General features: G+C 42.4%; 3 protein-coding genes across 3 annotated transcripts; all 3 read right to left on the reverse strand.

Moving 5' to 3' along the window:
* Positions 1 to 876: 876 nt before the first annotated feature.
* On the reverse strand, positions 877 to 4,017 carry fev (FEV transcription factor, ETS family member). The gene is made up of 2 exons (XM_041951234.1): positions 3,682 to 4,017; positions 877 to 2,507 (listed from the first exon to the last, which is right to left on the reverse strand). The coding sequence occupies exon 2, from the start codon at positions 2,446 to 2,448 to the stop codon at positions 1,966 to 1,968; it is 483 nt and encodes a 160-aa protein (XP_041807168.1). The 5' UTR covers positions 2,449 to 2,507; positions 3,682 to 4,017; the 3' UTR covers positions 877 to 1,965.
* Positions 4,018 to 8,192: 4,175 nt separating this feature from the next.
* Positions 8,193 to 10,526, reverse strand: cryba2b (crystallin, beta A2b). Its single transcript, XM_041950656.1, has 4 exons — positions 10,369 to 10,526; positions 9,329 to 9,470; positions 9,083 to 9,225; positions 8,193 to 8,749 (listed from the first exon to the last, which is right to left on the reverse strand). The coding sequence occupies exons 1-4, from the start codon at positions 10,524 to 10,526 to the stop codon at positions 8,602 to 8,604; spliced, it is 591 nt and encodes a 196-aa protein (XP_041806590.1). The 3' UTR covers positions 8,193 to 8,601.
* Positions 10,527 to 20,696: 10,170 nt separating this feature from the next.
* umps (uridine monophosphate synthetase) lies at positions 20,697 to 26,817 on the reverse strand. The gene is made up of 10 exons (XM_041951032.1): positions 26,603 to 26,817; positions 25,850 to 26,003; positions 25,302 to 25,426; positions 25,003 to 25,190; positions 24,821 to 24,918; positions 24,136 to 24,296; positions 23,942 to 24,059; positions 23,680 to 23,855; positions 23,465 to 23,579; positions 20,697 to 22,517 (listed from the first exon to the last, which is right to left on the reverse strand). Exons 1-10 carry the CDS (start codon positions 26,750 to 26,752, stop codon positions 22,339 to 22,341), a joined length of 1,464 nt encoding a protein of 487 aa, XP_041806966.1. The 5' UTR covers positions 26,753 to 26,817; the 3' UTR covers positions 20,697 to 22,338.
* Between the last annotated feature and the right edge of the window lie 572 nt (positions 26,818 to 27,389).

The raw sequence follows: 27,389 nt of genomic DNA on the forward strand, positions 1-27,389 counted from the left end.
TAATAATATGCAATCTTCCAGTGGGTTTAAATATACACAAATGTTGCTAAGTAGCTGACCTCACACACTGTAGTAGCATGCCAAGGTTACATCTCAGTCTACTAAACCTACAGACACCTGGACGTTTCTAAAGAGGGTGTGTGTGAGAGAAAGTAAAGGGTTACTGTTACTGTTACAGCTCTCTGTTCCTTCTAGAGATATGAGTAACTTCCTCTGTTAACGATTCTAAAAACGGTCTGGATTAGTTTATTGGCTGCAAACAGGAATGAAAATGAGGAAGATCATCAAATCACTGTGCCACAAAACAGTCGTTTTTTGTTTTTGTTTTTGTTTTAATAAAAGCAACAAGAGCCTGGAGGGCAGCTTTAACTCCAGAGGCATCCCATGTGAGGACACATGGCCTGGCACATGGCACCTTGGGCAGCACCTGATCACATTGTACTGCACAATGGACCACTGTAATGTTTTTTTTTTTTTTTAATCGTGTTTTAGCACCTTGATGTCACTGGAGCTTTCATTGACTCATTATTAGATTTTTTATGTAGACAAACAGGATGAGTCACTAACACTCTATTAGGCTGGAGCGAGATTGTCATTGTAGGCAGATAATTGGGGCTGACTCTGTTGGCAGATCATTCATTACTGCATCACAATCCATCTTGTTGTATAACTCATTCATCATCATTTTATTCACTATGATTCAAAAAGAATGTATCATGAATACAGACCCATTTAAAAATGGCACAGCCCGAGCTTGGATGCTGCGGATGTCTGTCTGGTGTGCGGTGGCATCAGGGCATCGGTGCATGATTCAAACACATACAGGACAAGTCGATTTTTTTCATAACAATCTGTTTTTATTTACTCTATTCGTTTTCATTGGTACAGTCGTTTCAGCTACAGTGTGAAGCTGTGCGAATGAATGCAATGTAATTCAATCTAAAATCACTAAAAAGCAGCGATAGCCTGAGCGTGTGTCTACAGTATTTACAGAGTAGTTCACAGTTTCTGTTACTATTCACGTCACACAAATCACAACCCTGCACCTCTGTACTGGCTCTTTTGTTATTGCGTTAAGTGGGTCACATTTGATATCCTTTTGAGGCCGTGGTTACGCGTCATCTGATTTCTAGGTGACAATATATTTCAGGTATTTTCAAGCGGTGATATTTACTGAAAGGAAAATCATGAAGGCGTCGTTTCCACACCACGAGGTGGCGCCAATAGCCCAATAATAACGAGCGATCTGGTCCCACATAGGTGGAATTAAACCCTCCTGAGTGTAAAAACAATCACAGAGCTCATGAGAGGAATATGAGAGACAGCAAAGGAACAGAAAATGATAAAATATATATATATATATTAAATGAATATTAAATATTAAGGGTACGAAAGAGATAATCTGTATTTCATCACCCTTTTTTTCTAAAATATTGTTCTATAAAGTATTAATTTCCCGAAGCAAACGTCTAATGATTTCCGACTTATTTTCAGAGATTGACGTTGAAATGAGTGCATTTCATATTTTGGGTCATTATGGGTTAAAATCCACAATTCTATAATTATTCAAACACCGCGCGTAAAAGTTCAGAACGTGGTGCGTAATTTGATAGGTGGCTCCTGGTGGTTGGATGCTTTGCTCGTGAGAGGATGTGTTGGTTTGAAGGTGAACAGGGCTAAATTACTATAAGTACACGTTTTTAGACGTCTTTCTTACATACAACCGTCGTCTCAGCAGCAGCTACATGACTACAGGTCCATAATTACACGTTTAAATATTGCTGTTGAAACAATCGGTTAGTGTATTGTGTCTAAAAACATTCATCTTTAACCAAATTAATCCAGTATTTGCACCTGCAAGTTACCAAACCCGACATTTCGGCGCTCTATCTCGCCTCTCGCCGTTCGTTGCTGTATTACCTGTGGTTGGGGTCTATATTTTTCCAATTAAATGCGCGTTAAGAGTCAGTTGTAATGGCTATTGATGTTACTCAGACTGTTAATGTTGTTGACGCAGCTGATGTGGGACGGAGACACGGTGCCAAAGGGCCCCGGAGGCTGGAGGTTGTGGCTGTGGTAGAGAGCCGCCGGAGGGGAACCGGGCCAGTAGGAGAAACCCGACGGGCCCACGCCGGGAGCCACGAGGTTCAGTTTGGAGATTCCGGAGAAGGGAATCGGTGAGAAGTTACCCTGAAACTTGTAGATGGCCTGCTCCGTGGTGGACGGCTGGCACACCTGCGCCAAGCCGTGGAAATCAAACTTGTAGGCGTAGCGCTTGCCGTGGACTTTGGTCATGATGTTCTTGTCGTAGTAGTAGCGTAGCGCCCGGCTCAGCTTGTCGTAGTTCATGTTGGGTTTGCTTTTGCGCTCCCCCCAGCGCCGGGCCACCTCGTCCGGGTCGATGAGCTTGAACTCGCCGTTGGTGCCCTCCCAGGCGATGCACGACATGTTGGTGCTGTCGGAGAGGAGCTCCAGCAGGAACTGCCACAGCTGGATCTGCCCACTGCCTGCGAGGAGGAGACCAGTGATTTTACCTTAAATCGCGTGTAAACTGATCAATGCAACGAATGAACGAAATTAATAAATGCGCAATCTGTGCAGAACGTTTTGTGAGGATTTAACATTTTATTACTTTTATCAAATAAAATAATGTGAGTTATCGTTTATGGCTGCAGATTTTGATGGACACAGCGCTGTTTTTTCTGGCAAAATTGCAGACAAATGACAAAAAAAGACATACATTTCCAAACATTGTAATTTCTATGCTTAGAATTAAAACAGCAAAATTCAAAATTCAAGAATACTTTTTTTTCTATCATTTATAAAATTGCGTGTTTCAGTGCATCTTGAGGCGATTTATATTTTCTTGAAGAGCCTAAATGCATCATCCGGCAGCATTTTAAATCAATTGAATTTATAGGTCCTATTTAAAAGAAAATGTAGGTGCTCATGCAGGTGTGTGTCTACAGATCCTTTACGTTTTGGTTTGTCGGATATTTTTCTTATTAATTTAAACTTCATAAACCGCTTTATTTTGCCCTTTGGGATCAAATGCCGGGTCAAGTCTCTCAGCTCTGGCAGTGTAATTAAATCAGTGACAATGAGCTGATGACGAACGGCCGATGCTGTATGGACGTTTTTATTTTATTTCATCTTATTTTGATGTACTTAATTCATTTTTTTTATTTTAGTTATTTTCCCTGAGCTATGGTTCAGTTTTGAGCCCAATTAATTTTGGGCGCAGACAATAAAAATACTCTAATTTTAAAAGTTATGTATTATCTGTATCCAGAAAACATAATAATAATGGTTTTAATTGATTGTGGGCCAAATGGACCAATAACAGAAGCACAAATAAAATAAAATGAAAAGAGCCTTTAACGCATTTTAATCTTGCTATAATAATTCCGATATTTTCAGTATTAATGTGATAAACGTTGATGTTACCCCGAATTGTTGTTTTTTCAAGTGAGCTTTGTTATCACAGCCCCCAAAAAATGTCTGCCTCAAAGCCTTTTATCCAATAGCTATTGTGTTGTTTATTTTCTTAACACTGGGTTGTAGTGTTGGAGGACTTCATTCGTATTATAATAAGATCATTAATATGAAATAACTGTGCCCCTCTTGGTGATAACAATAGTTATTGTGGATCCTGGCAGGTCACTGAGGACCTTCTCTTACCTTTCTGTACTCCTGTGTTTATTGGTCCCCAGGTTGTTCCTTTGCTTTCCTTCAACAGATTTTCTGTTGGATCTGAAATGAAAACACACACATTTTCAGTCTCACCTGCTGCTAATTCATCCTGTTAATATGCGTTTATATTGTCTATAAAGGATCGATTTCAGGAAGCTCTCTCTCATACTCCAATCTTAGTATGCAGCATTAAGAAAACAATTTGAATTTCTTCACAGTGAATAAAATAAAACAAGCTTTAAAGGCGGGTCTCTGCTCATTAGTTCAGAGGAAACAGGTGTTTCAGCAGAGAACAGCTATTAAGATGCTGTAAAATAGACCAAAATGTTAAAAATGGCCAAACAGAAGTTAAAAGTGATTAAAATCCTAATTGCGTCCTCGTCCAGCCGCAGTCTAATGGAAGGAGCGCGTCGTCGTGGCGGTCTCCTCTCTCCGAGGAGCCAGGAAACGCGTCCAGGAAAAAGGATTTCCGATTTCCGACAAAAGGAGCAGACGGGCTTTCAGATTGAAAAGGCTGAACAATGCGCTGCCCTGGAGGCACAGACACCCGGAGCGGCGTTTCAAGAACCCGAGCGGCTCATTTCTCTGATTCTTTACGGGACAAAATGACGAACCTGAGAGATACATGTTGAACATGAGGTTTCCTCCGCAGTCCTGTCTCATTGTGTTCCGTTGTTCAGAAAGGGTTGGATTTCATGTCGTTGGTGGCGGAGGAAAAGATTTTTTATTAAACTTTATCTCATAACTGTGATCTGGAATAAATGCGGGTGGACAGATTGAAGTTTCCAGGCAACTGTCACTGGCCCCCATCTCTGAGACAATATTCAGACAGCAATTTCCCCTGGTGCATTGCTTTAATTAAAAGAGCAATTTACCTCTGTCAGCCCGCCTGGTGCCCACAATAAAAAGAGGCCGATAGAAATTCGGCCCTTATCAATCCACCATCACAGTTTAATAAAGTTTCCGCGTTAAGATCTGAGTTTCTATGGTGAATTGAAGTGTTTGACATGGAAACCAGTTCAGATCCTCCTCACTTTTCCGCCTCTTTACCTCTCGGCAAACAACAAAGACCTATTTCATGTTGGGAAAAGAATATTTACCTTGAAAAACACGCCTCAGTGCGCACGAGAAAACAAGAACATTTCATCCCCCCCTCACCTTCTGTTTGTGGGTTTAAGGTTATACAGCCTCAATCTGAGGGTAATGAGGTTGTAACTTTAAAGCCATGGCTTCTGACGCCCACTGACGTTATCGTGGACACTCATATTTTTCCAATTCTTGTGTTTTTTAGAAGCGGTGAACTGTGTGAGGCTTTATTGGCCTCCCCTATTTCCTATGATACTGGAGTCTGAACACATGAAAACTGTGGTATTTTAAGGGTGACTGACAGAGGCCTGACATTGTTAGACCATCAGTTTTTCCCATTCAGCATATTCCAGAAGAAGCCAATAAACTTTTAATTTATGTGCCAATAATGCACAGCAATGTTTTTAGAAATTAGTCTTTATTTTGTCAATACCCAATCTTAAATATTGTTCAGTGTGATCAATCCAGGACTGCATTGTTAAAATTTGGAGTCTGTTTCTCTGCTCTAAAGCCAGAAAAGTAAATTTATGAGTGTGTCAAAATCCCTGACATGCTAAAGGTCTGTCCATGAGTTCCTAAAAGGAGGTGGTGTCCCGGAGGATCAGTGTTTTAGGATGTGTTCCATGTAACCGCAACGTCCTTGGTTTGAATCCATGATATCTGCTCTTTCTCTCCCTGCGTTTTCTGCCATGTCTCCTCTGAAAGATTTATTAAGGCAAAAAGGCCAATAAAAGTACTTCTAAAAAGAGAATATGTAAACGCTCTGACATTGCATCGCCGCTGGCATCTTGTTTGTCTTGAGGAAAATGCAATAGATCTATCACGGCATGAAGAGACAGGCTAATCAGTGCTGCTGCAGAACAACTCACGTTCACTTCTGTGAGGTTCACTGATTCTCACAGTTTTCCCCTGGAAAAGGTGGATTTTTTGAAAGATGTAGAGCTCTCATTGTTTCAAGCATCACCAGGGAATAATAAAATCTGTCAAAAAATCCAGTTTTACCCGTAAAACTCACAAACAATACATCTAAATTTGAAAAACTAGAAAAGTGAACACCTTGAAATGAAATTATGATGCATTGACCCGACAGAAAATCTTCAAAATGCTTTAATTCAAGTCGGTTGGCTGAACTGGCTGCAGCTCTGCTGATCATTCATCATCTGTTTCAGTGTTTGCTCCATCATGTGTCACTTGACTGAGCTCACACATGCACAATGCAAACACACAGTAGAAAAAAAAAGCAGTATACAGTAGGCAAATGAGTGTAGGCTATATTTTGTTTAACAAGATATAGCATGCAAGTTTGTACTTATAAATCCCATAATCACAAAAGACTACACAGGCCATTGATTCGTTTATCAAATTTAACCAGTACATGATTTTAAGGCTTTTCCTCTCAGGCCAAAGGGTCACAATCTTGCATGTAAAGTTAATTTCCCATGTTCCTTCCTCCTGGACAAAAAGCTGGATTTTCCATTCCTCACATGGCAGTGAGTCCTCAGGGCTGGGCTTGTAGGTGTGTCTCTGGCGTCCCAGACTTGCTTTAGCTGCCTGTGTCCAAGTACAAGTCGCAGGCAACTTAAAACAAGCCTCGAAAGCTAGATCGTATCCATTGATGCGGTGGAAGATAAATGGGTTTGTAGCCTCTGGTTTGTGATCAGCACGAGGCAAGAAATCCACCGACAGAAAGAAAACATGAACAGAAATATCAGAAAAGCATGAATTTATCTACTTTCTTATTATTACATTCTTGTCAGATCAATTTATAGCTACTTACTGATCTATGAACTGTAGTTTAAACCAAAAAAGACTTAAACCATTACAGGCGTTATCAAGAATCAATAAAGTTCCTCTGTAAAGCCTTTAACTTACCTGGGTGCTCTGGATTGTGTGGCCAAAGTACCAGCGTTTGCAGCTCACTAGACTACCGACGTTTCACTCCTCTATAAGGGACGGTGCAGCTGCTTTAATCAGTCTGCAGAGGAATGCGTATTTGAGAAAGGTGTGTTTGCATGGTTACACATTTATTAAAAGATCCTGGTTTTTTGGGTGTGGGACGGTGAGCCGGTGCAGGCTTGTGGGTGTGTAACACGGAATCCCACGTCCTGGACCAGCGGGAGGAGTGTGTGTGCAGGCAAACACACTCCAGGATCCCGGCGTGTGACTGCAAGATAAACATGATGGTGCCAGATTAGAATAAACAAACAAATGCTACAAGCTACCAGGTGGTAATGACTTAGATGTCGGAAAGGTTGTAGCAAGGAAATAAATCATCAAAATATATGAACCTCTGATCTCTGCTGGTGTGTTTCTGTCTCTACAACCCTGCCTCTGTGACTGGTAAACATCTTTTCACTTGGGTCATAACAGCAGTAATTTTCAATATTTGAAAACCATTTATCTCCAAATTTCATCAGATAAACTGAAGGATTAAGAGCTCCTTTATCGGTTTGAAGAATTATTATAGCTTTGATGCTAAATAACACATTTAAAACATTGGGCTCTGTGACAAATGCATGCACACCTGTTTGGTAACATGTGGAAAGTTGATGTTTTTGGACATGCATGCCTTTCACAGGCTGGTGACTGCAGTAATACAACATACACTGTATGGGGACTGTCTGGGGGCATAAATGAATGGGTCTCATCAACATGGCTCAGTTTTGTTTGGTCGGTTTATGCTGAACACCTTGCAAACTTCTTTGTGAACTCAACATGTGTTTATTTGAGCAAAGGCGAGGCGAAACAGTCGTCTGATAGGCCCAGCGTTCAAACAGGGTTCAGGACTTCGGACAGTGCAACGTGCATCTACTTTTATAAATCATTGGAGCTTTACATGCGTGACATTAGTCTCTCAGAGGACCTCTGCTGGCCCCTTTTGAATTGCTTAAATAGTTTAAATAAGGACAGCTACACCCGTGCTGACACCACGGAGCAGCCTGCGTCTCCATCAGCCCTTCGAGGTATTTCCATCAACACTATTGTCCCTCTGGGCCTGGCTTTGTTTTGGTTGTTAAGGCTACACAGAACCTCTGCCGTATCAAACAGGCTTGGCGAGCAAGAGCAAGAGAACTTGAATCCATCCTATTTTCAAAAGATTCACATTTTGTTGGAATTATAAATGTGTTTGTTGAGAACTGAACAGCTGCTTTTCTTGCAGCCCCTCACTTTACTGGTAATTTTGGCAAACTGTGATTGTAACAGCGGGAGAATGAATAATAGAAACAAATGCGTTCTCGTGCTCTTGTTTATTGGAAATGAGAATACAGTCTGACAAGAACAACATTACACATCCTAGAGCCTAACAGAGAGATTTGAATCAAATCTTTCCATGGGTGTTCAGTAATAGTCTAAATATGTCTTTTAAATAAATACAAAGCAAACGCTACCTCTGATGACAGCCTGGTCTATGAAGCTAAAGGAGAATAAGGAGCTCTGATCTGGCAATGCTTGGACACCTGTGCTATGGCTGTCATAACCAGGGTGCAAAATGATTGACAGCTCAGTGTAGCCAATCATTGCCTTTTTCATTTTCGTTCACTCATTTAGGATGATCACTTTCATTGTAAAAAGAAAAAGGAATACCGACAAACAGTCTCTAGTTTTGAAGAAAAGCCTTTATTTCCTATATCAAGAACATGCTTTAGCATGGTAGAAGAAGATAGATATCCATACATGCAGAGCCACAGAGTGATAGAAAGGGTTTGTCCGTCTACTGTTCTGTGACAGCGGTCTGTCCTGGGGGTTCAAGTTGAGGAAGGGGTTCAGGGAGAGTTTGTTTTTTTTTTCTTTCAGGTTGGGTCAGGCAGGCAGAATGAAGGCTTAGTGCTGGATCCTACGAATGGACTGCACCTGGTTGGTGTGAGCCTGGGTGCTGTACTCGTTGTAGTTTCTGTACTCGCCTTGGTGTCTGTCTCTCTCCAGGATGTACTGGTAGCCACGGTAACCAGGGAACTGGTAGGCCACCCAGCTGCAGAGAGAGACAGAGAGGGGTGGAGGGAGTCAAGGTCAGATAGATCATTTCAGCAGACGTTAGAGCTATAAACTATTCATGCATGAGTTTCATGTGTTGGAAGCATGTTAAACTACTTCTATAAAATAAAGATAAAAATAAATAAAGATAATTAAAAATCACTGAATTCAATCGCCGAATTACATCCAATCAGAATAGGCCGACCTGTCTAAGCACACCTGTCTGAAATAATGACAAAATTACTTCAATCAAGTGTTTGGACTAAAACTATAACTCAAACCAGTAAACAGAGGAGGAGGAGGAGGAGGAGGAGGAAGACGTGTAACTTACGCTCCCGAGTTGACTTTGATAGAGGGCACCTCCTTGCTGCACCAGCCCATGGCCTGTAGGGAGGGGTAGTCATCGCACATCTCAAACTTACGGCCCTGGAAGTCCTCACACTCGTACAGGGTCACCTTGCTGTCACTGTGGTTCTGCGGCCGAAGAGGAAAGGGGAGGTAAGCCACTTGCAGCAGCCGGCAGGGGCTGACTAGCATGAGGAGAAAAAGGGATGAATGGAAGGACGTGGTGACTTACAGCGCACTTGATGGGTCTGAAGGAGAGCATGTGCTCGGTTCTGTAGCTGCTGTTTCCACTCCAGGCCTCGTAGCGAGGGTAGTCTCCCTTCTCCAGGATAAACTGCTGTCCCTGGAACTCTGGGTACTCATAACCCACCCAACTGCACAGTGGAATAGATGTGGAGGGAAAAGGAGAAATGTTGAGGTTAAATGAGCAGAGGATGTTTAAAATAAATATAAACCACTAAATGCAAAGTCATTTTAACTCTGCAACTGTCATTTTCACTAAACAATGGAGTCCAACGTCCGCAGAATGGCCTCGAGTGAAAACAGCATGCAGCTTCTTTTGTCACCGGGAGCACAAAGCAAACATTAAATACTGCTGCTCCTGCCTCCACCACCGCCGCTGCTGCTGCTGCTACCGCTGCACCCAGAGCTTTTTATCTGATCGCCAGTCAGTCAGCCAGCCTTTCTGGCTCACAGCCGGCAGCTGCACACGGCCCACTCATATCGCAGCGGGGTTACACTTGGATGCATGCGCACACACACATGCAAATGATGCCAAGTCGCAATGCAATAACACTGTTGGCTGTAATTTATGGTTTTTATTATTCTGCCTTTTCGACTTGTTGTTTTTGAGTCTTTAATCAGACTCGAAGCTGATAAAATCAGAATTACAAGAGAAGAAAATAATGTTTAGCAGATATTGTTATGGGGCTGGGGTTTTTTAAGCAGCGATGTGTATTTAATTAAACATTTGAGACTATAGACCAATATGCTGTAAAAAATTAAACTCACTCAGTATTACTGTACACCATTTATGCAATTAAGCCATTCTTCTTAAAGATAATAATAGAAAATCTTCATAGGGTTTACTAAGACACCCAAGAGTACAATTCTAACCAGATTCTAATAAATCAATGGCTCAAATCTGCCCCAAACATGAAGATGTCAGCCCTTAAATGCGTAAAAACAAGAGGTGCAAGTGATTTCCATGATATATGGAAACCAGACAGCTGAAGAAAGAAGCACAGAAGGACACAAACAATGTGGACTTACGGTCCATTCTCAACCTTGATGGAACGGATCTTGTTGAAGCCCCTGTCCATGATGTTCTGGCACTCCAGCATGAACTCACAGCGCTTTCCCTGGAAGTTCTCCTCCTCCCAGACTGTGATCTTGAACTGGCCCATCTGCTCCATCTGTTGAGTGTTCATGGCTGCTGCTTCTCCCTTGGGGGTTACTCTCTGGCCGAGGTAGAGGGAAGTGTTAATTGATGGAAAATCTCAACGAGACCTGCATGTCCTGATCAGGTATAGTGAGTAAAGTGAATGAATAACAAGCAAGCCTCCTGAGTACCCTCGTCTTGATTAAACAGATACTAGAAATCAAACTTTGGACCATATAAGCAGATACTGGTGTTAGAAAATTAGCTTACAATGAAAGTTTTTGTATTGTAGCTTGATGGAAAAAGTCAAATTATATTAATTCTATTCAGAGTACTTTATTGCAGCTCTGCTCTGGAAACAAATATCAGTTAAGGTCACTTTCCAAAGGTGTCACAAGTACATTAAAAAGCCTAATCATTCATCATTGTTCAATTTCTCCACAGTGCAGCTTAGTCTCTATTTCCATTGAGGATATTCAATCAAGAACCACAGACATGCCTCCTGCCCATAAATTGCACTGTGTACAATTACTGCTACATCAATGCCACAACAGCAAACCACATATCTGCAAGCCAGCAGCTTAACAGCATGCATGCTGTCCATAGAAGATGCTGAAAACTCCTACTTTCAGAACTCATCATTTCTATGAAGAGTTGCTAACCACCTATAGCCCAATTTCCTTTTGATGTTGAAGCTAAAAATAACACCTGACTGGTTTGAGAAAAATGTTTGTATGATGTTCACAGGCCAAACACAAGCACACCACTAAGGCATCATCTTGCCAGCTCTCCCTGCTTAAAGGGCTGCTGAGGAATAAACCAATCCAGCCTAAAAGCAGCAGCATGACGTGGCTCCCATGCTTTTACTACTTAACAAATCAAGTCTCATTTACAGAGCATCCGCAGCTGTCTAGCTATCAAAGACACGGTACGGACAGCATCTCGGTGGCTGTCGGGCTCCACCCCAGTACACATAGCTGTCTCCTGATTGCAGTTTCTTAGCTGAGTCTGAGGCAGTGTGTTGATATACTTACAGACAGTACTGAGGTGGGACAGATCCAGTATAATCAATGTCGGGGAAGGGACCCTCGCCTGTGTTTTTATAGGGCCGGGCCCCCTGGACCTGCGCCACTCCATTTGCCCAGCAGGCTTGCACACTCAGCAGCTGAGCGGGCCGGCTGAAAGGGGAGCATTAGCCTCGTGCTTTGTAGAGGCTCCACAGCACCATTGTCCTCAGAGCCCCAAACTGACTTAGTCATCAATATGGCAGCCATGGTCAGAGGCAACCTGACCCAGGACTATACAATGGCAACGCACTGACACAACAGTTTGATTGGTGTGGCCGGATAATAGACACATTCTGGGAGCTGATCCCCCTTCTCTCTCTCTCTCTCTCTCTCTCTCTCTCTCTCTCTCTCTCTCTCTCTCTCTTTCTCTCCCTCTCTGTTGAAGGTAAACTGGATCTGAAACCAGAGGTGGGAAAAGGGCCCAAGGCCTCCCACAAAGTGAGAACGACGACATGTGCCAGTTTCATCTTGAGGACATCCTTTTCTCCTTCTTTTGCACTGACTGATCTTGAAGATAAACTGGATGAACTGCTGTAGTAAAATGTTAGAGTAATAGTAGCACTTTCTGACCAGAGCCAAAGGGAAACCTGGTCTGTACTCATCTGCATACTCACATTTATGTCTTTGGAACAGTAAGTTTCGGCTAAAATGAGGAGCATCATACAGTGCAGTATGCCACACAGTGTCATATACATGTACATAGCTGGGGGTATTTTACAGCATATGCCCAGTAGCTTTTTTTGCCTACACCAGTGCTCTGGTCACATACTGTAAAATGTCAAACTGTAAGGAAGAAAAGCATTTTAATGTCAGAGATTGAAAATAATATATTTTCATCAAGATAATCATTAGATTTAAACATGAGGGCTGGCAAATAACATTTAGGGTTAAAGGAAAGTGAGAAAACAGGAAATGCCTGAATTTTTATATTTAATCATTCTTTGAATTAAACTCATTCATCTTGATTTTAATTTTTCATGTCCAGTGACATTTTTTAACGACATGAAGTGCAGATATTTCTCAATGAATCACATCTGCGTGCATTTTTCTCCTGTAGTTTAAATAGTTTAGGCTTCAGAAAACATGAATAAGATTAATAATGTTGTACAGTGTACAGTCACTGTATAAACAGACCTGTAATCTAAACTGGGAGCCATACCGGGTTCCAGTGAAGTGTTTTGAATTGTTGTATCAGGGCTACAATTTCTACATTTAACTATAGTTTTGCCTTTGCTGTTACATTTGCTACTGAGAAAGACCGCAGTGACACTTTTAACATCAGGAACTAAAACCATCTTACAGGCGTGTATTGTATTGTTCTTTTGTGTGCTTATTAATTTTCTGTTTAAATTACTATTCCAATAATGTAATATGAGATATTATCGGCTTCAAACAAGCAAAAAGAAACATTTCCTTTACATAGACTATGATTTGTTGTGCACTATTGAACTGTATCACTGGTAAACCATCAGTTTTGAGTCACAAATGCAGTTTAAAATCAGGTTTTCATTGTCAGATTAAGCAGATTTATAGATTTATAGCTATATTCTCATCCTTGCACGTTTTGTCATTTTTTCAATACAACAGTGTTACAACATTGTCCACAGGGGGTTGGATAAGAGACAATGGATTTTAGTGATAAGTTTTCCTTCGTCATTGGTGACATCTAGTGGTCATTTTTATTATTACACCCAGGTTGGCACAGACTTTTCAAACTGGTCTGCCTTGTTTAAAATCATGCTTCATTTTATTGTCAGAGTCTGACTGAGGTGGAAGCATCTGAGAAACAAACATCTGTGACAACAACAATCCAGCTGCAGGAAACAGACAGTAAAAGTCCTGGTTATGATGGTGTGTGAGGTGTGTGTGCTCCACCTGTGGGCATGTGTGAGCTGTTTACTTGTATGAACAGCTTTCTCATTGTCTTCTGTTAACCCATTCATTGTTCCTCTCTCCACATGTGAGTGTGAGTGTGTGTGTGTGTGTGTGTGTGTGTGTGTGTGTGTGCGTGTGTGAGACACCCTGTTTTCTCCCCCAGAGCAGGTGATGGGCAGGTGAAAGACACGTTTATATAGGCACAGATGTCACGTGTGTGTTTGTGTGTATTTATGTGTGTATATGTGCGCTACTACCTGAACGTCCAAGTGTGTCTACATACATAGAAACATGTGTCCTGTGTGTGTGTGTGTGTGTGTGTGTGTGTGTGCGTGTGTGTGGGCTAGTCTTTGTGGGTGGATGCATGAAGAAGGTTTTTCTCTCTACAACAGGTCTGATAAGATGGATCAGCTGTAGATCCTTACACACACAGACACACAGACACACACACACACACACACACACGCACACACACACAGACAGCTAATTTCCCAGTTAAATAAAGCTGGGGGGGATTTGCATGTGTCAGGGACAGTGTAGTCCAGCAGGGACCTAGTACAGTTCTACTTTGAATCCTTATCTTGCTGTATAAAAAAAACAACATTCGTTTCTTCTAACTGGTCACATGACATATCTACTGGTAATCTTCTGGTCATTTGTTTCATATCATTGTGGAAGCAAGTGCAGGATCAGAAGTTATTTTATTATGGAGAAAACTTGCCATCGAGAAAAAGGTCCTTTAACCTTTTCTGCATCCACGTGGTTTATGTTTGGAGCAGGTCAAAAGTTCGGCTCCATGTCTGTCAGGCAGTCAAACGTATAACATAATGGGTGGTGGCTTTTTAATGGTTTGGGCAGCCATGTACTGTGATCCATTATCTGATGTGCTGCATGGCCGTGTAATGCTCACAGAACATTAGATCATTTTACACCAGCTGCACACTGGTGCAAATGCTGTTAAATCCTGGTTGTTTCTCAAATCCAAAGGTGTCAATAAATGAACACATAGTGTTTATGAGCAGATCTCACAAAAGCCATTGACTCTGGGGAAGTTTTCCATCTATTTCCTCCATCCACGCTCAGTTTAAACTCAAATGACTTGGATGTTTTTATTTATTTATCTGACTCATACAGTTCATTCACATTTTGAACTCTGCTCGGTAGCTTTTGTTTTCTGCTCATCTCCCTGCAAATGTGTGTGAAAAGCATCTCATTGTCTTTTTACTCCTAATAATTTGTTTTCTGGGTCAGCGTGAGTTGGAGCTATTTGAATAGTCAGTGAACGCACCTGCACGCACACACAAACGCGTTTGCATGCAAGCGCGCGCACACACACACACGCGCGTGACTGACTGTATTCCTGCACGCTGACACACACACAGTGACACGCAGATTGCACTGAATAAATGCCCTCCTTCAGGTGGAAGGTTACCGTGGAGACTAATCCAGGTAAGGATGATGTGAGCGGGACATCTGCTCGTACCGCCTCCACTTGTCCCCGCTGATCTGTGCATGGACAAACAAGCAGCTGCACTTACCTACAGGAAAAACATAGAGAAATACTATGTAGATTATAATATTGTCTGGCACATAGAAAGACAATCCGTATTGAATTGTGATGACAGGCACACACACGCACACAGCAGCTGGCAGTCAGCACACACCTTTTTGCATGAGAGAGTTGGAAGGCAAAAACAAGAAAGTTTGCTTTTCATATTTGCCACTTCTCATTGGTTTCCATTTTCCTAAATAACAACGCACAAGGTGTCAGAGTCAGAAAGGTACCTTCCCTTGTTATCTTTCGGAGCTAATTTTTTGAGCTCTCAAACGTTGTCTTATCGCTTTCATCCAGTTGCACTCATTCTACCATCAGAAAGCCAGAGAGCAGCCAAACTGGGGAGGGAGCCGGCCTTGGGCATTTGCATGACTCTTCATTATCGGTAACTGTCAGAGGAAACAGCACACATCCTACAGGCAGCACACACACACACACACACACACACACACACACACACACACACTCACACACACAGCCTCTGGGAAACACTCACCAGCATTTACAGAAAGCCGCAAACAGGTTGACAGGCACCGCAAATGTAATCATGCTCCCGCTGTACAGATACAAGCAGTTGTCTTAATGGTGCTGGTGCAGTGTGGCCCTGCAGAGCTGAGTTCGCAGGGTCACAGCCAGGGCAGCACTCTTGAAACAAGAGACGGCAAGCGTTGGATTCTCCTGCAGGTCAAGTCAGGTTTAGTCAATTTTATTTACATAGCCTAAAAACTCGAAACTTTTTTTGTACACTTGATTTTGATAGAACATTATCCAAATCAATGGAGTTCAAAGGAGGAAACCTTGGCACATAACATAAAGAGTTTCAGAGCTCTGGTTCATATGTGCTACAAACATCATATATATTTGTTGTGCTTATTTTCCAACTCACTACATTTCTGTGTATTCTTTCTCTGGCCACATTTAGCTGACCAGCTCTCCAAAAAGGTGGAGTTAGTTTCCAGGTAAACTAATATAAACATTAGTTAAACTAACTCAAAAAGATGAAGTATGGATAAGCGCTACATGTTTATATATTGAATGTTCCTGGAATCAACCTGTGGTGGTATCAAATGGGTCAATATGAGCTACAGGGGTCTTTCCGATTGTGTGTCCATGACAATAATGAAAAGTTTCGGCTCTGTAGTGAAAGTATATTTGTCATTGCAGAAAAAGGACTGAATCATCAAAGTAAGCACTGCTACATATTGTTTCTTTGAACGTTCTTTAGACGTCTCACGCTGATGATCAAAGGTGATGAATATTACTACATTGCATTTAAAATAACATTTCTCACCTGATTCTTAGTGTTTCAACTAGTGCTTTTTATCAACTGCCACTGATGTAGAACCAAACTCCCTCACACTAACATTCAGACTTAAACCTCCACAGTGGATCCTATACAAATCAGCTGCAGGCTGACACAGCTCCTGGAGCTGGTAGGCAGGGTGTAGCTGCAGCAGGACCAGTTGGGACAGTCGGTTGAAATCAGGGAAAGGTAACCAGGATACTGAGGAGTGTGAGCTTTCCCTTCATCTGGCTTTAAACAAATATTGACGAGAGCTTCAAGCAGAAGCAAATAGGCTCTCAGGGAACGAATGACATGTTGGACGGGCTTTCATAATGTCTCTTGTTAAGGTGACGGTACCGGCACGACATGTTTTTTGAGATAAAAGAGAGTGATGGGGATTTACCAGGGAGACGAAAGCAACGTTAAGGGAATAGTCTGCAGAAGGGACCAAAGTTATTACAGATATGTACATTAAACCTCAGCTTGAGCATTCACTGGAGGAGGCAGGCATGCTGCACTGTGGGACAATATATGAGTAGCTACACTTTTATCTGACTCACAGAGATGTGCATGCTACAGAGGCACCACTCAACATTACTTTAACTTCCTGGCTCATATGTACAAGATCAAACGTTTCAATTCTAAATCACTTAAATCTTTCTTTTTCACATGAAGTGATTAAGCAAACTTCAGTATCAGTTGGTCAATGGTTAAATTGGTGGTGGGGGGGTTATAATCTGTAGCAACATACAGTGCATTCATGTGTTTTGCCACAGTATGTTACGCTGAATGTTTTTTTTACCAGATGAAAAGGATGCAGCTTCAGCATCAGTTTGAACTGGAAATGTAAAAAGGGCAGTTTGCTCCTTAGTAAAGTAGATTAATACAGTTGCAGCACTGGCTTCATCAATTTATTGTCTCACTTTGCCTCTTCATCAGAGAGCTGGAGGAATAAAACACAGCAGCGTACATGTAAATTACACACTACAGCACTGAGAGGCAGATGCACCCTTAAACATAAGGAACAATACATATGATGAATGGTAAAAGTGTGATGGCTGAATGCTACAGCATTGCATCTAAATGACAGATGGCCCATATCAGATGTCTGGTGTGTGTGTGTGTGTGCGGTTAATGTTTAGTTAATGATTAACACAACCTCCCATTAAGTCCATCTCCCTGCTCCCTGGTGCTCGCCTGCAGCTTCAGTTCATGACGTAGGAGATGGACAGTAATGAATAGGCCCCCAGTGGAAAATACTGCTGTCATCATGAATGTGCCAATGGGAAAATGATTATCAAAAAAAGCACCAAAGGGAGATACGGAGATTATCGTGCCTATCATTGTAAATGTCAACCTTTTCGGTGCGTACAATATGATATCGTCCAGGGGTAATTCAAACAGGCACATAAAGACGCGTCCAGCCACTGACGGGAGAGTAAACAGAGAATGACGATCATTTGGGCACTTTCCCAGTGTGAGTTGCAGGTTACAGTTACAGCTGAGGTGAGTGAAGAGGTGTGTCTGTTAAAAGCCAACACGTTGTACGTGAACATATGGATGAATGTGAGAGTGGGATTTGTAGTTTTGTTTTTACCTTGTCAGTAAAAACATGAAACTGAAACTTTTCATCTCTGAAATTCCTGCCTTCTTAACTGGAATAACTGATTCGCAAAGATTTTTTTTTTAATTGAGTCAAATGAGTCAAGAAATTACTTTTCCGTGAGCTTTTGTTTTTCAGTTCACCTTTGGATGAACGAGTGGGACACCAGTTGTCCAAGGCTGACATGGCTTTCTATAGAGCCTGTTGCCAGCTGTATGCAAATAAGGCAATCTTTTCAGTTACATCTTCTGTACACCTGGTGCTTCAGCTACTGACACTATGTCCTCATGAAGTCGTCTTAGTTGGAGCAATGGTCCTGACTTCATGATGTATTTTCTTTGAAATGTCATTTTTTTTTTGGAGATTTTCATTACAATAGTTTGGCTCACTTCTGCTGCAGTCTGGCAGCAATATCCTTACCCATTTGGCGCCATTGAAACTCCTTAAAACAAATTTGACTGGAGAATCTTTTAAAACAACCCAACCAAAATCAAATCCCATCATTAGTCTGAAGTGAGGCTTGACAGTGTTAACAACAGTGATGCTCCCGGAGCGAAAAAAACGACCTTTGTGCCTTTTTCCAGTTGTCAACCCGTACCTGCGTAACGCGAGCCGAACGAACAAAACTTCATCTTCAGGTATTGTACGTGAGGCTCAACGTGAAGCAAATACAGACATGAAAAAAGTCACAAGAACCGACCAGAGTGCGACGATCATCTACAGAGAGAGAGAGATGTGGCAAGCGCGCAACAGCTGGCTCCTCTGTTGTCAGGTGACCTTTGGAGGGAGATTTGGAAAAGTTAGTACACCATGCACATGTTCACCTTTGTGTGAATGGACACTCTGAGGGAAACTCGGAAAATGCGTGAAGAGCCTCACAGCTTACCTTTAGAAGAAGCGAAGCAACAAAGGTGAAAATGCGCACGCTTGGACAGGGTTGGCTCACCTTTTACGCGCACCGAATGTGTGCCGTATGTGCCAGGTATGCACCTTTTATACCTCTACATGCTCTCTCTCTTTCGCTCTCTCGCTCTCTCTCCACCCCTTAAGGCTTTTCTCCACCCCTCGTGGATGAAAACGACAGAGAGGATCCTCATGGCGTTCACACACACACCTGTCGCACGGTGCGTTACTCTGACCAAATATTGACATAAAGGGGGAGGTGTGTGTGTTGGAGGCGCGCGCGCACACACACACGAAATGAATTATTCTTACCAACCCTTTCCCTCCATCCAAAGCACCCTCCCTCCTCCTCCTCGTCCTGTGTGCCAGACTGCGTACCTGACCTTTGTGCCTGCGTTGATCTGTAAAAAGGCGCATTGTAACGTAACTACCTGCCGACTCAATTTATCCCATTCAGCGCCTGTTCGAGCATCATTTCCATATCATATGCCTTGCAAATGACTTTCTGCTGCTGGGTGGCTCATCTTGCCTGACAACTTTGGGAAAAGGTCGCCGAGAATCCTTCCGGGGTTGTGGAGGGAAAACAAAGTACATCTGCCACCTCAGGGAAAATCCGCCCTGAGACACGAGGAAACATTGATAAAGTGAATATAAACGCATACAAACAGGGAATCAGAGGATCAAGGCTTGAATTAAAGGCGTTCCGGTGTGTCTACAGTCCACAGTGCTTGACTCTGTGTTCCTACTTTTTGTCAATAAAAGCAATTTTTTTTAACCAGATTGTAATATAACCAGAGTACAAAAGAGTATTTTTTTTTTTTTTTTTTTTTTTTTAAAGGTTTTCAAAGGAGCCAACTGAGAGAGAAGCTGTTCCACACAACATGGAGAATGACAGCGGGCCAATCACTGATATTGTTACTGCTCTCTAGGTTGGACCTCTTCAGTTGCAAATTTACTGGACGTCTTTAAATTAAAGGGACACTGCTTCAATGTAGCAAATAAAACTCAATAGTCGTGGTTGGTGCTACTCTTCTTGTGAAAACGGTTGTATAATGCATTTTCATCCAGTCTGAAAAAAAAAAAAAACCTTGACGAGATCATCAGTTATCTGAAGTCAGGCTTGAGACTGAAAGAAAAGCTGCGTTAAAAACTAGGGGCATGGAGAATGAAATAAAACAGGCAGGAGAGGTCTAATGAATGATCCAATTAAGGTGCATCATGGGAATTGTAGGACCCAAGCTTGACTCATACTATTGACTTAAAGTCAATAGTTCCCAAACTGTACTGAGGCACAATAGAGAGAAGATAAAGGACAGTTACAAAAGAAAAGAAGTGAAATGTGAGATATGAAAAAACAGTCAAATGAAATAAAAAAATAAAGTAATGACAAACCAATTCAAAGTGTGTTTGAAGGAAGGATAATTAAATAGAAATACTTTGCACATTTGTTATTTCTTAAAACTTTTCAACAGTTTTAGGCAGTTTATACAACCCGTTTCCAAAAAAAGTTGGGACTCTCTAAAATGTCAATATAGACAGAATGTGGTGCTTTCCAAAACACTGAAGCTACATATTTAATTGAAAATAGCACAAAGACAACATATCAAACGTTCAGAGAATTTCATTGTTTTTTAAAATTATATCCTCATTTAGAATTTGATGGCAGCAGCATGTTTCAAAAAAAGTTGGGACGGTGGCAACAAAAGACTGGAAAAGCTACTAAAAGAAAGCAGCTGGTGGAGCATCTCACAGTTAATCAGGTTAACTGGCAGCAGGTTTGTAACATGACTGGTTAAAAAAAAGAGCCTCCCAGAGATGGGGAGGGGTTCACATGGCATGGATCCTCCACACCTGTGATGCTGAACCACATAGACAGGTTTTGGAGCAACACATGCTGCCAATGTACAGCAAGAAATATGAGACATTAAACTTTAAAACTTTTTATTGGAAGTATTTAGTCTCACTTTACAAAAACAGACATTGCATTTCTTATTCTAGTCACAAAAGGAAAGTAAATGGAGGGAAAAAACCAGAAAAGGTCTCTAAGAAAAGAGACTTCACATTCATCCATTAAATCAAGAAGAATACCATCAAAACACCCTGAAGCCATTTCACTGCATGTAGGCATTGTAGTAACAGCACAACTGTCACAAATCCAGGTCACACTGTTCACAACATTCAACCACTGCCTTATTCCAAAGGGACTGAAGGTAGTTCTCTCTTAACTAAACTCGTTTATCAACTCTTTTTGGAAAGCCGGTCGATAAACAATGGAGAACAACCTGCAGACTGGTTCTGTGAGATCACCGATCGTCACTTTATAAATGAATTCATATTTCTGTGTAACAAAAGTGACCTCAGTGTTATCTTAAGTTAAGCAATGTGGACGGCAGACATTAGACTTAATCGAGACAATAGTGATGGCCGCAAACCACATTTCAAAACAACCCGAGGGGCTTCGCGCTGATCATCCAAACTAGTAATCAAATAACTGCAGCTGCTGAAAAATAAACATCAAACAGGCTGATTGCTGTTCTAACGGTCCACGGTGAGATCACATCCTCTTCAGAGCACTGCAATCAATCAGGCAAAGCTGAGACCTGACCTGTGAAGTTCATGCCACCCTTTAAAAAGCAGGCGAATCGTCATGACTGAACTGTGCCTGACCATCCTCCTCCATTACCTTACAGTACATCTGAATTCAAACCACCTTAATACTGATGCTTTGTGAAGCTGGAGTTGAAAATGAGTGACTTTGACTCGCAGAAACTTGTTTTGGAGGAGTTAAAGAGACTGTTTTGCACTAATTGGCATGTCTGCGATCTTGTGAAAAGTGACAGTTAAGATATGAAACTATGTACTGGTGAATGCCCTGAATCCCAACCCAAATATTATACAACAATTAAAAAGTATTGGCCACACCCTCTCTAATTCCTGCAGTCTTGTTCTAGTGAAACTTCACCTCGGCTGGAAGAAGTATTCTCTCAAGGGAATGTCACTTTCTGTTTCACCTTAAATCCTCAAGGGACTTTTTTAGCAGCCACCTCATTAAAAAAAAAAATAAAAAAAATTCCAGGTAATCAATGGTTCATCTTAAACTCTGCACAGTTTGACCTGGACTGTAGGAATGAACTCAATCTTCAAGAACACTGAAACCGTTTTTTCCTCAAAGTCTGTTACACCTGCTCAGAAGTACCTCAGGTGACGGACTTCAAGTCGTGCAGCTTGTTTATAGGAGGGAATCAGAGGAGCGCATTTAAAGCTGATTATTAATAGGACAGAATCAAAAGAACACATTTACATATGTTCAGCAGTATCTGATTCCCCACACGTGCTGGGTACAAATGCTAATAAACTGTGTGCCAGTGTAGGAACAGGTGTGCATTTTGATGCGGTAGTGTCGTGTGCAGACGCAGGTCTACATATGCTTCTATGTATATGACTATATGCACACTGGCGTTCCTTAAAAATGAAAAAAAAAACAAAAAAACTGTTAATCTGCAGAGTTCCTTGTTCAAGTTACCGGCAGTAAATTTGGAATTATGTAATGACGCAGACGCCACTCCTGAGCTTCTATTGGCCACTCCGGCCCAGTCTCCTTGTGTAAGCCTCCCAGCCTGACTTTCTGTATGACTCAGCAGCTTTCAGCCTATCAGGGGCCTCAAGGATACCCCGACCCACGATGATGACATCGGAGCCTTTGTTGTAGAGGACTTCCTCCGGAGTGGTGTACTGCTGGCCCAACACATCACCTGTGAGAGCGGGAGACACAGAGAGGGATGGGTGAGGTGGGGGAGACAGAGAAAGGGGGAGTTGAGGAGTGTGAGTTGGATTATTGACAGCAGGCCCAGCAATGACTTCTTGTACTATAGCTCCCCCCTGTGGTGAAGACGAGTCACAACACCAAAACAAGAGCAGAGTCGACAGTTTCTGTCAACATTTAAGGCATCAAAAATAAAAATATCCTTCATCACTTAACTCAGCACGTCTTGCATTTAAGACACATTTTATTACTGTGATGGCTCCGTCTTCCAGCGCACCAGATTTCAAGAGGTTCTGACTCATCTTGGATGTTCACGTCCTCATCAAACGAACTATGTGTGGAACACTAGTCCTCAATACATACATAATGCCCAACATTTATTAATTAAAAGAAACTGGATGAAGTAACAAACTTAATTTAAGTTATTGCAAACAACAGTCATTGTTTGAAGTCTACGAGCCACAGTCATCAGCAGATGCCTGGTTTCTTTATCCCTGTGACGCTGTGCCAGGCTTGTCCTGCAGCCGTGTTCACCGGCCAAGAGATTTCCACCATGTGACATCATGTATGTGTCATCTATCCTCCATGCGTCTCCAGTCTCTACTGGTTGCGTTTTGCCTGCCGAGCTTTGTTGATTTGCACAGATCGTGTTTATTTGGTCATTTTCCCTTGATGTTTGTGCTTCTACCGCGGGTAAGTAGGCTTCGTAGTTAAATGGTTTCTTTTTTGTGTGTATGTATGCATCTATAAAAGTATGCATGCATGTATGTACTGCATGCACGTGTTTAATAAGGTGAAATGTTCCTCTTAAACCACATGATTTCGTAGTTTGCTTTTAATTACGTGTAAGTACAAACTCACCAATGCAAATTGCAACATTTCTTGGAAGACAGATCGACCAAATGCAAATAAATAACTAACCAAAGTCTAATTTACCTCCAGCCTGCAGCTGCACCCCAGGGGTCATGTGGATGAACTCTGGCCTCTTGCTGATCTTGGAGCCGCAGATAAACCCGATCACAAAGTCCGACTGCTCCTCAGCCATCTCCAGCTGTAAAGGCAGAAAACGGTGATAAGCAGCTGTGCGCTGGTGACCCTAAATGACGGACTACATGCTTGAGTAGACTTAGAGAAAGCAGAGACGTGCGTACCGCAGCCTTTGTGTATTCACCGGTAGCCAGTGAGCCCTGGGAGCTCATCTGTGCTATGAGCAGACAGCCTCGGCCCAGGGGCTTTCCTACGGCGCTCAGACCCTTCACTACGCCGGGCCCCGGCACCGCATGGGCATTCACGATGTGGGACCAGGATGAGATCTGGTACAAACCACCTGGGACACAAAAGCACATTGTTCAACTACTCAAAATATTAACAAAACAGTCATTTTGAAGCCACGTGTATCTTAAATCTGCTCACCTTCATACTGATGCTTGACTGTGTTCCCAATGTCTGCAAACTTGCGATCTTCAAAGATGAGGAAGTTGTGCTTCTCAGCCAAAGCCTGCAGCTTCTGGCTGAAGGCCGCTGTGTAGTCCTGTTCGTTAGAAAAGCATTAATAATCTGTCCTGATCACATTCGTCTCGTAAAACAGGAACTGGTCTGACACCGACCTTCAGGATGTCTACGTGGGTCTTCAGCATGCAGACGCTCGGACCCAGAGAGTCTGCCAGCCGCAGGAGCTCCTCGCTGCTCGTCACGTCGGCCGACACGCAGAGGTTCGACTGCTTCTCCTGCATGATCGTCAGCAGCTTTGACGCCAGAGGGTGAACGTCTGCAGACAAGAGGAGGGACGGAAGGATGAAGAGCCTTTAAATGCACTACTCCTCTTTCAATGACACCATCTCCTAACACAACGACTGGCCCTTTGAGATATCAAATCCTTCACGACCAGCGGAGGAAAGTATGAGTCTGGAGCACCAGTGACGATTCCCTCAATCAGTAGATTCAAAACAAACACAATATTTTAAAGTTGGGTGTGAGCTTGCAGTCAAATCACAGCTGCAACGATCAGTCGATTGAATTTCATCCATTATTTTGATAATTGATTGATCTTTTCAGTCATTTTTAAAGCGAAAATGTGAAACATTTGCAGGTTCCAGCTACTTAAACATAAGGATTTGCTGCTTTTTTAAAAAAGCAAGTGAAAAGTCTTTGGGTTTTGAACTGAAGACATTTTATCGATGAATGAATAAATGTGAAAATACTCGTTAGCTGCAGCCCTAAATCACATACTGTTCATTACATTCACACGCTGTACTAGTGTTGGGCATTTGACTAAGCTGGAGGACTACTTACTTGGTAGTTTGGCTCTGTCTGCATAGCTCAGCTCCACGTCCTGCTGCACACACGGCTTCTTGGTGGCAGGAACATCATTGCCGTTCTCCTCCTTTGGGCTAAAAGTTGCACATGTTAAACATAAGGTTTGCATTAAAACACACAAACACACCAACAGCATAACTTCACCTTTCGTTGTGTACCTGAAAGTGTTGTTGTCCAGGATGAACTTGCGGACGCTCTGGGCGGTTTGTGCGTCGATGCGTTCGGCCGCCAGCAGCACGTTGAGCAGCTTGAACATGGAGATGATGGGATGCAGCTTGATTCCCTGAGAAGCCAACATCTCCACGCCGCCTTGCTCCCTGTCCATCAGTACTACAGCATCCGTCACCTTGAGCAAATGAACATTTCATTGTAATCACACCCACTGGGTCCAGGTTTAAGACTAGACATTCAAACAGAAAGCCTCCATGTTGGGCTCTAATCTGTCCTCATACTGCACCTTCAGCCCCCCTTTGTAGAGCACTTCAGCAGTCTCCAGGATGCTGGTGCCGCTGGTCACCGTGTCCTCAATGATCAGACATATATCGCCCTCACGAAACGAGCCCTCCACCAGACGCTTGGTTCCTACCAGGGTCACACAAGGAGCCTCATCAGTACCTATTTAAACAAACTGACAGTTGTGTCGCTTTTACTCTGATTCAAGGCCTTAGAGAAGCCAGTGGGGCAAAGGTTCCTGACACAGCTGATTACCAAGCATGCTTCAATCACGTACACATCACCAGACTATCTAAGGGGAGAGTGAAGAAGACCCCTGATTTTCAAGAACTGTCTCATCAGCTGTGTAGGGCCTGAGGAATATCTATGGTTAACAAACAGCTTTTTTTTAGGTCAACGTTCACTGTTGCAATGCTGCTGGCTGCAGTTTTAACTTCAGATCACGTTGCTCGGTTCTGATATTTAGTGTTCCAAACTGGAACAATTCTTAACTGCTAATAAATGTTTCCAAAGTGTGATAAATAAAGCTCGCCTAGCCTTCCAGCCACCCACCATAGTCCTTGGCCTCCTTTCGCCTGATGAGCATGGGAAGCTCGTGCCTGGAGCAGATGATCGTGGCCAATGGCAGGGCTGTGTACGGGACCCCGCACACCGAGTCAAACTGTAGCCCCTCTTCTATCATTCGCTGGTAGATGAGACTTGACACCTGGACATGAAACAGGAAATAAAAGGGGAGGATCTTAATGTGGCAGAACAGGTTTATCACTTTTCAGCCTAACAATGTTTGTATGCTATAAAGTGGTCGTTAATGAGTAGTTGGAATCCATTTTACTGACACCTCTACATATTCTATTTTCAATGGCAACTAAGTTAACTTAATATGATCCAATTATGACAAGCTAACCCTTATGGAAGTGTTCTGAGCAGTATTAACATAAAGATGATTATGTTGACACTGTATCAAAGAAATGATTCAGAGAGATGTCAGTAATTGTTCTTGGGTTAGTGTGTGTGTGTGTGTGTGCGCATATATAGACATATATATAATTAAATCTTACATGGGTCTCTAAATTCTTACAGTAGCTGTTTGTGAACTGAACTCATGAAGTTGTGGAGGTTCACTGGAAATGATCAGAGTTGGACTCTCAAAAACCCCACGTGCTCCACCGCTGCATCCCTTCAGCGCGTGGGTACTGACATTTTAGCGTAATTGCACCTACCTGTTGACTCTGGGGACCGTAGCTGCGGGATGTTTCACATGTTATTCAAAGTTCCTCGCGCTGTGCAGCACGTGTTTGACGTTACCTGGTTCATGAGCGCTGGATAGGACACGAGAACCCTCAGGTCGATGTAAATGGGTGTCATCATGCCGCTCTTCAGCTTGTACTCTCCAAACTTCACCGCGTTCACATCGTGGAGCTTCAGGATTAAAGCGTCGATCGAATCGTTTTCCATCTTCTCGTGCGTTCAGGGGATTTTACAGCTGTCGCCTTCGAACTTGTGTCCCACTCGCTGCTTCCTCGGCGGCGCGGCAGCAACATAAACACTTCCGCATCGGATTTTTCAGAATAAAGGCATTATTATACTCGGATTTCGAGAGCGTTACGACATGATGTATGCTTTTTGAGGTCAGATACATTGTTTAGCCTGTAGCGTTTCTTATTGCCATTAAACCAACTAAGTTTATTTTAATTAATGCGAATTAAGATGATTGTTAACGTGAAAGTCTGTTAACAAGCTCTTTAACTGAAAAATAGTTAACGTTATGTCCTTTATAGATGAAAAAGGTGACACATAATGTTTCTAAGATAATAAGGAAAGTTACTGATCCCAGAAGGAACATTTACAACAGCTCATAAAGATCAAGGCTGATAGGAAGATCTATTTCGGAAATTATAACTAATAATCTAAGATTTTGTGCACGAGAAAATTAACTTTCGTTCAAGAACGAGTTTGCGTATTTTATTCTGAATGATGTACGCCTAAACCGGAAATATCATAAATCCCCCAGAAGGAAGCTATTCCGGTATATAGTTTTACTTTCCGTTTCAGAATAAAAGCGCTGACCTCCCACATACTGCATCACTTGTGG

The sequence above is a fragment of the Chelmon rostratus genome, chromosome 13 (assembly GCF_017976325.1).
Source record: "Chelmon rostratus isolate fCheRos1 chromosome 13, fCheRos1.pri, whole genome shotgun sequence".
Lineage (NCBI taxonomy): Eukaryota > Metazoa > Chordata > Actinopteri > Chaetodontiformes > Chaetodontidae > Chelmon > Chelmon rostratus.

Coding starts and splice junctions, on each gene's coding strand:
- cryba2b (XM_041950656.1), bottom strand. CDS start 10,526: ATGAACACTCAACAGATGGAGCAGATGGGCCAGTTCAAGATCACAGTC. Junction 9,471..10,368: donor ATCAAGGTTGAGAATGGACC/GTAAGTCCACAT, acceptor TCCACTGTGCAG/TTGGGTGGGTTATGAGTACC. Junction 9,226..9,328: donor TCAGACCCATCAAGTGCGCT/GTAAGTCACCAC, acceptor CTTCGGCCGCAG/AACCACAGTGACAGCAAGGT.
- umps (XM_041951032.1), bottom strand. CDS start 26,752: ATGGAAAACGATTCGATCGACGCTTTAATCCTGAAGCTCCACGATGTG. Junction 25,427..25,849: donor AAAGGAGGCCAAGGACTATG/GTGGGTGGCTGG, acceptor TGACCCTGGTAG/GAACCAAGCGTCTGGTGGAG. Junction 22,518..23,464: donor GGTGCAGCTGCAGGCTGGAG/GTAAATTAGACT, acceptor CCGCTCTCACAG/GTGATGTGTTGGGCCAGCAG.
- fev (XM_041951234.1), bottom strand. CDS start 2,448: ATGTCGTGCATCGCCTGGGAGGGCACCAACGGCGAGTTCAAGCTCATC.